This window comes from Penaeus chinensis, chromosome 26 (genome assembly GCF_019202785.1).
Source record: "Penaeus chinensis breed Huanghai No. 1 chromosome 26, ASM1920278v2, whole genome shotgun sequence".
Classification (NCBI taxonomy): domain Eukaryota; kingdom Metazoa; phylum Arthropoda; class Malacostraca; order Decapoda; family Penaeidae; genus Penaeus; species Penaeus chinensis.
Genome location: NC_061844.1, coordinates 18458004 through 18466843, shown reverse-complemented (window position 1 = coordinate 18466843; position 8840 = coordinate 18458004). Strand labels below are relative to the sequence as shown.

At 35.0% G+C, this 8840-nt stretch overlaps 1 protein-coding gene across 1 annotated transcript; it reads left to right on the top strand.

Moving 5' to 3' along the window:
* The first annotated feature begins 883 nt into the window (after window positions 1-883).
* Window positions 884-2274, top strand: LOC125039060. The gene is made up of 4 exons (XM_047632780.1): window positions 884-895; window positions 1121-1291; window positions 1454-1535; window positions 2189-2274. Exons 1-4 carry the CDS (start codon window positions 884-886, stop codon window positions 2272-2274), a joined length of 351 nt encoding a protein of 116 aa, XP_047488736.1.
* Window positions 2275-8840: the final 6566 nt, after the last annotated feature.

The window sequence follows — 8840 nt, the reverse complement described above, 5'->3', positions numbered from 1 at the left end:
ATAGGGTATCTGGGGGAAAGATTGTGGACCTTCCCCCATTTACACCAAAAAGAAAATAAAAGAAAGAAAAAAAAAAAAAGTTTGGCAAAATGATGACCTGCCGTGAATAACATTTTTTGTTTATTTGTTTGTTTACCTGTCAGATGGATCTCATTCAGGATTTTCGCAAGACAATGCACAAAGGCGAAGGATAAAATGAAAAATGCATCCCTGCACCATTCGGGATACAAGAGAAACTGTTTACTGTAAATAAATATCTATATTATTTTTTTCGCAGTTTTTTTGGTATTTGAAGAACGGATAAAAAGAAAAAGGAATTTTGAGTTCAAGGATGGCAGGATTAAGTCCTGTGATGCCACGGTACTCTCAGGAAGATGGGTCAACCTGAGGACTCGACCTTCACACGACAGAAAACACGTGGGAGAAGTTGACAGTCTAATGAAGAGAAGAGCGATAGAATAATTGGCCACAGGGCTAATCTGAAAGGCCTTTGGTTCTTTTCGCGATGTATGCTTTGACAGATAGATGCTTATGTAGGTACTAATGTATATATATAGCTAGATAGGTAGATGATAGATTGATAGATATACACATCTGTCTATGTATATATACGCTTAATAGATTGCATATAGCTAAATTTCCAGTTGCATCCATATAACTACTTTGAGTATAGCTATATACGATAACGGGAATGTCAAAATCATAGTACAGAGAATAATCATTGTCCCGCAGAGAGTAGAAACAATGCATTTCAAGGGCTCGATAATCACCCCCTCAGGCCATGAGAGAAAGGCCTACAGCGGAGCCAACGCACGACGCACGCACACTGTCGCATATATATATGGGGTATTGTTAACCACTGAACATCATACACTCTTCAACCATGTCTTTCAAGGTACGAAATCCTCTTGTGAAAAAAAAAAAAATCAGACCATTTATTTATGAAGGAATTTGCGAAGAGTGATTGTGGTTGAGAAAACGCTAAAATTGTTTGATTAGACTTGTTATCTTATACTTATTTTTATTCATGCTTTTATCTCCCTTTCTTGGTGATTACATATTTTCGTTATGATTTTTTTTTGTCTTATTTAAAACAAATAACAAACAACACTGTCCTTAGGTCGCTGTCCTCGCCTGCGTGGTTGTCGTCGCTCTGTGCGACAAGGCCCCAGTCCACGCACCTCATCCCCCCGTCTATACTCCTAGGCCTGCCTATCACGCCCCTGCACCTTATCACGCCCCCGAACCCGCCTACCACGCCCATGCACACCACGAGCCAGAATACCCTGATGTGAGTATTATGCAATCACTAAGCAATGCAAATTAGTATTAGGAGACAGTTATCTAATGTCTTCTGATTCTTTGACTATTTTTATATATTCTTTTTATAGACATGCAAAGTACCAGGGGTACATAAAGATACACATTTTACATTAAACTTTCTCCTCTTTAGGTGCCCCCGAAGTACAACTACAACTACGGCGTCGCCGACAGCTACTCCGGCGCCAACTTCGCCGCCTCGGAGTCCCGCGACGGCTACAAGACCGAGGGCAGCTACACCGTCGACCTCCCCGACGGCCGCAAGCAGATCGTCAAGTACGTGGACAACGGCGACGGTCTTGTAGCTGAGGTCACCTACGAGGGCGAGGCTCAGTACCCCGAGTACAAGCCTACTTACAAGCCCGCTCCCCCCGCCTATGTTTAAGTAATGGATTGTTATAGAGAGAATGATGTAAAGGAATTTGTATAGCATTTTCCTTATATATGAAATAAAGATCTTATTTTTTAATAATTCCGAAATTTTACTCATACATCACATCACTTAGACTTGAAATTCTGTAATAGTCTGACGGAAGTGAATTATAGCCTAAAATCAAATCAAATCAGTTCATTGATAATCTTCTACTTCGTGATTGATTAAACATTTTAAACAATTTAAATAAAAATGAACAACAAAATGGAATTAGATGGAATTGAGTACAAGATGAGCAAATAGAAGATAATTTACACACTTTGACAAAAAAAAAAAAAAAAAAAAAAAAAAAAAAATGGATAAAAAAGTCTATCAGATATTTAAGATATACATTTTTTTCCCAATAATTCCCATAGTACTCATAAATAGACATTCTTAGTATTCCTTTTTCATTGAAAATAAGGAAAAGGTATATCCCAACATCTGTATCATTAGAATATAACTCTTTTGACACCCAGTTAGATTTAGATCATCCCGAATCAGAGTTTTATAAGATAATTTTGCAAATACTCACAATATAGATATAGAAGAAACACGCCAAAATCTTTTTAGGCATTTCACAACCTTGGCGCATAAACCTTTATGTCTTGAACCTATCTAGGCAGTATCAAGTACTATCAAGCACTAAATCTGTGACTGTCTGGAATACCTCTACTCAGTTTTCTTATAATTAGTAATTCGTTTCTCTCTTACAAATATAAATGCATATGTATACATTATATATATATATATATATATATATATATATATATATATATATATATATATATATATAAATATATGTATATATATAATGTGTGTATTTATGAATGTAAATATAAATACTAATATACAGACATGTATATATATATACACATATATATTTGTATGTATATATGTATGTATGTTTATATATATACATATATATATATATATATATATATATATATGAAACAGAACAGTCAGCAATAGATATAAGACTATCCCAAGTATCGTCAAAAGATAGAAGAGTGATTTATTTATGCTTGTGAGATCGACTGGCTATATGAATATGAACCAAAATGAATGACATTAATTGCGACCATGCTGTAATAGGAAGCTCTCTTGGGCACCTACTCATGTGGAAAGAATCACACTATCAGTTCATGTAATAATTTCTAATATCTTTCTATATTTTTTTTGGCATTATATGCATTTCATAAAAAAAAAAATAATGTAGGCAAATAAATACAAAAATGAATAAATCTTGAATATGTACTCATTTTATTATCTACTCAAAAAAAAAAAAAAGTAAAAAAGTTTTGCAAAACGACATCCAATGATAAATTTGTTTGTTTATATGTTTTAACTGAGGAATAATACCGTTTAAAAGGCTCTCGTTCAGGATTTTCATAGACAAGCCGCAGAAGCTTTGTTACTGTTAATAAAACAAACAAACAAACAAAAAACATCCCTAAGGGTACGAGGGAAGCCCTTTACTCTGAATAAAAAAAAAAAAAAAAAAAAATCCTATCACTTTTCAATACTCAAAGAACAGATAAAAAGATAAAGAAAAGAAAAGGAATTTTGACTTCAAGGGTTCGGTCCCGGGATGCCATGGCACAGAGAAGGTGGGCCAAGCTGAGGACTCGAACATGAGATGAGAGGGTTAGAGTCCCGAGAGAAGATACGTGGAAGAAATTGACAGTCTGATAAGGAGAGGAGCGACAGAAGATAATTGACCACAAGGCTAATCTAAAAGGGCCCTGTACATTTTTTTTTCTCGCGATACATATGTTTAGATAGACAAATGGTTACGTAGGTGCAAATATATATATATATATATATATATATAGATAGATAGATAGATAGAGAGATTGACTGAACACATCTATCTATCTATGCATATATACATGAACTAGATACAAAAATAAATCAGTTAATTTGATAGAACTAGCTGAATATAGCATATAGGATAATGACAATATTAAAACCATTGTACAGAGAATAATTATTGTTCCGATGAGAGTAGAAAAAATGCATTTCAAGGGCTCTATTTTCACCCCTCAAGCCATGAGAGAGAGGCCTACAACGAACGAACGCACGCACACTGTCGCATATATAAGGGGAAGTATTAACCACTGATCATCATACGCGCTCCAGCCATGTCTCTCAAGGTACGAAGTCCTCCAGTGAAAAGAAATTCACATATTTTATATATGAAAGAATTTTCGAAGTGTTTCAGTGAGGGAAAAAGTCGAATGGGTGATTATGTCTAGAAAATGCAACGTGTTTGTTTAGACATCCTCTATAATCTATAACTAATATTGTTTGTTAGTGCATTTATCTGCCTGTCTTGATGGATATATTTTTTTATAATCGATCTTTCTTTCCTTTCCTTCTTTAAAGCAAATAACACAACACTGTCCACAGGTCGTCGTCCTCGCCTGCGTGGCTGTCGTCGCTCTGTGCGACAAGGTCCCATTCCTCATTCCCCATCCCCCAGTCTACATCCCTAGACCTTCCTACCACACCCCTGCACCTTACCACGCCCCCGAACCCTCCTACCACACCCCCGAGCCTGCCTACCACGCACCTGAGCCTGCCTATCACGAGCCAGAATACCCCGATGTGAGTATTGTGCAATCAGTAAGCAATACAAATTAGTATTAAGAGACAGTTATCACAATCATTATTTATAACTTTTCTATGCTCATGCAAAGTATCATGGATACACAATGAGAAACGCTTTATATTAAACTTTATCCTCCTCAGGTGCCCGCGAAGTACAACTACAACTACGGCGTCGCCGACGGCTACTCCGGCGCCAACTTCGCTGCCTCGGAGTCCCGCGACGGCTACAAGACCGAGGGAAGCTACACCGTCGACCTCCCCGACGGCCGCAAGCAGATCGTCAAGTACGTGGACAACGGCGACGGTTATGTAGCTGAGGTCACCTACGAGGGCGAGGCTCAGTACCCCGAGTACAAGCCCACCTACAAGCCCACTCCCTCTGCCTATGCTTAAGTAATGAATGTTTATAGACAATGATATAAAGGAATTTGTATTTTATCTTCTCATATCTGAAATAAAAATCTTATTTTTATAATTCTGAATTTTTTCTCATCCATCATATCACAGAAACAAAATTCTCTAATAGTATGACGTAAGCGAATTATATAGATTGAAGTAAAATTAAATCAGTTCATTGATACTAATCTGAATTTCCATTGTGCACTTTAATATATATTCTCAACATCCCTTGCTAATTAAAATCAAGAAAGTTATACCAATTCTTATAACACTAGATAGAGGAATTTCACCACCTTGGCGTATGAACCCCTGTATGTTGAACCTAACTAGGCAATATCAAGTAATATTAAATACTAAACCTGTGATTTGTCTGTCTGTCATTTGATAATTATTATTTTCTTTATTCTCAGCTGTCACTTTTAAAATGATCTATGTGCCAAAGATATTATACCTGCTTCTTTGATTTAATGCATTATATACACACACACGCATATTTATATTACTGATTTCTCCGTTTTAGAAAATTGCATACACAGATGCACGTAGACCTTGCCATGTATCAATCTGTCTATAAACTGATCTTTCTATCTATATTTTCAACTATCTATATATTTTTATATCTATTAATCTCTTTATCTCTCTCTCCCTTTCTCTCCTACACACACACACACACATATATTTATTTATATATATAATGTATTTGTATATACGAATTTAGATATGGATAAAATATATATATGTATATATATATATATATGAGTTGTTTTTGTGTGTATGTATGTATATGTTTGAACAGAAATATATATATAGATATAGATATAAGTATGAATCTATATATGTATAGATATACATTTGATACGGAATAGACAGCAAGATATAACTATAAGTATTATTTCTTAATGCCTGTGAGAATGACGAGTAATACGGCAGCTCACGTGGAAAGCGCTGGCCAAAGTTCATGTATAGTTTTCTAATATTTTTCTTTCGGCGTTTTTTTTTAATGTATATATTTATTCATTACGCACATTTCTTAGAAAAATACTAAAGGGAAATAAATAGGAAAGAATAATAAATCATAGCAACTATACGTTCATTTTTTTTAAAGGATATGAAGGAGATGAGAGTTTTTTTGTTTTTTTTTTTCTAAGGACCAAGATCTTTTAGGAGGCTCCCGTTCAGGATTTTCATTTGCAAAAGGCACAGAAGCTCTGTTACTCTAAAAAAAAAATGAAGAACGGATAAAGGGAAGATGATATGACAGGGTTCAGTCCTGGGATGTCATGGTACTGTCCTGTCATGGCACGGGGAAAGTGGGCCAACCTGAGAACTCGAACATGAGATGAGGGGGTTAGAGTCCTTCACACGGGCCATCCCGAGAGAAAACACGTGGGGGAAGTTGAAACTGATAAGGAGAAGAGCGACAGAAGATAATTGGTCAAAGGCTAATCTGAAAGGACCCTATGCGTTACATTTCGCGATATTTATGATTAGATAGATTGATCCTTATATAGGCGCTAATATATATATATATATATATATAGCTATAGAGATTGATGGGTAGATTGACTAATAGCTATACGCATCTATCAATCTACATAAGCAAGATTACAAATAAAGAAATTTCCTGTTACATCCATATGACTACCTAAGTATAGCATACAGGATAATAGCAAAATCAAAATCGTTATATAGAGAATAATCATTGTCCCGCTGAGAGTAGAAACAATGCATTTCAAGGGCTCGATAATCACCCCCTCAGGCCATGAGAGAAAGGCCTACAGCGGAGCCAACGCACGAACGCAACGTACACTGTCGGATATATAAGTGTCAACCACCAGTTATTCACTCTCCAACTATGTCTCTCAAAGTACGAAATCCTCCTGTAAAAAGAAATCCGGACATCTTATCTATGAACGAAGGAAACTAGTGTAATGGGTGATTATGTTTAGAAAACGCTACAAGTGTTTGATTAGACTCGTTTCTATGTTACGATGATTTTTGTTTATTCATGCATTTATCACGCTCACTTAGTGAATATAACTTTTTTTTTTTTTTTTTTTTTTTTTTTTTTTTTTTTTTAAAGATAATCCATCTTTCTCACCTTGTCTTCGTTTTAAGCAAGTGACATGTAACACTGTCCTCAGGTCGTCGTCCTCGCCTGCGTGGCTGTCGTCACTCTGTGCAACAAGGCCCCCGTCCTCGCCCCTTGTCACATCACATCACATCTCAGAAACTTGAGATTCTTTAATAGTAAGCGAATTATACACTGAAACAAATTCAAATAAATTATTATCTAATCAATTCACTTCGTCATTGAATAGATAATAAGGTTTCAAGCAATTTGAATAATATTAAACAACAAAACAACAATACATACTGAAATGAAGTACAAGAAGAGTAAGTAAAATAAATAATTTCACAATATACGCATTAACGTGTTGATTCCATATATTTCAATACTGAAGAATATATTCATTATTTGACAAAAAATCTAAAACATATCAAATAAGTATATCTGATTTTTAATGTATACGAAATTTTCCATTGTTCACAAAGATATATATTCTCGGCATTCTCATTCAAAATTAGGAAAAAAAGCATATTCAAGCGTCTATGTTATTAAAATATATATATTTTTAAAAACAATTTAGCTTTAGATCACCCCAAATCAAATAAAATAAAATTGTACCAATCCTTACAATAAAAGACGCAGCATCAATCCACCAAAACCTTTAACGAATTTTACAACCTTGGCGTATAAAGCGAATTCATGGTCCGTCACCCTGCTTGATATTCCTGAAACAATCCGGCCCGCGATAGCCCAGCCGCCTAAATGAGAAAGTCGCCGCCTCTTAACGTCACGGTGGCGTGTAGGAAGCAGCAAATTTGCATGGCTGAGATCTTCACAATGAATTTGCTTGTTTTTTTATAATAAATTTCATGCAATCTAATCACTGGTTTGCCTGCTTTCCTTTATATATATATATATATATATATATATATATATTTTACACGTAAGACCTGTTCGGTTCTCTTTGGCACTCCGGCCCGAAGGCTACTCCTGAAACTTTCTCTGGTCCTCGTACCGGAAATGTTGCCGACACCTGATCTATATCTTTAACTTTTTATATGTTTATACATATATATTAATCTATGTATCTACCAATCTCTCTCTCTCCCTTTCTCTCTTAATTTATTTGCATGCATATACATATATATATATATATATATGAATATATATGTATACATTTATATATTTGTGTATGTGAATGTATATATAAATATGAATACAAATATATATGTATATAGTTATTTATTATGCACACACTCACACACACACACACACACACACACACACACACACACACACACACACACACACACACATATATATATATATATATATATAGAGAGAGAGAGAGAGAGAGAGAGAGAGAGAGAAAGAGAGTGAATGTAACGAAATAGGCACCAGGATATAACAATATCCAAGTATGCATATATATACATATACATATATATATATATAGAGAGAGAGTGAATGTAACGAAATACGCACCAGGATATAACAATATCCAAGTATGATTTCTTAATGCTTGTGAGAATGACGAGCGATTTGAATATGAACCGAAATTAATGAAATTAATCGCTACCCTGCTCTGTTAGGAAGATTGCCTTTGAGCAGCTACTCATGTGGAGAGAATCACTTAATCCGTTAAAGTATAGTTTCCTAATGTCTCTTTCGAACGTTTCTTTCGGTGGCTGGGGGGGGGGGGGGGGGCTTTCAATGTCTTCATTCAGTATGTACATGTCATAAAAAAAGTACGTTCTATTTATGAAAGGGTGTCAGAAGGAAAAATATATTTTTTTGTTTGTTTGTTTAAATGCTGAAGACCAAGACCTTTTAGGAAGCTCTCATTCTGGAGAAACTCTGTTACTCTTAGAAAAAGAAAATAATTTGTTATGAATAAAACATCTACATCAAACATCTCATAATCAATCAGTATTTGAAACACGGCTAAAGAAAAGATAAAAAAATAAAATAAAAAGAACTTTGACTTCAAGGTTTGGTCCTGGGATGCCACGGTATTGTTACGTC

Coding starts and splice junctions, on each gene's coding strand:
- LOC125039060 (XM_047632780.1), top strand. Junction 1,292..1,453: donor ACGAGCCAGAATACCCTGAT/GTGAGTATTATG, acceptor TCTCCTCTTTAG/GTGCCCCCGAAGTACAACTA. Junction 1,536..2,188: donor CGCCTCGGAGTCCCGCGACG/GCTACAAGACCG, acceptor CTGTATCATTAG/AATATAACTCTTTTGACACC.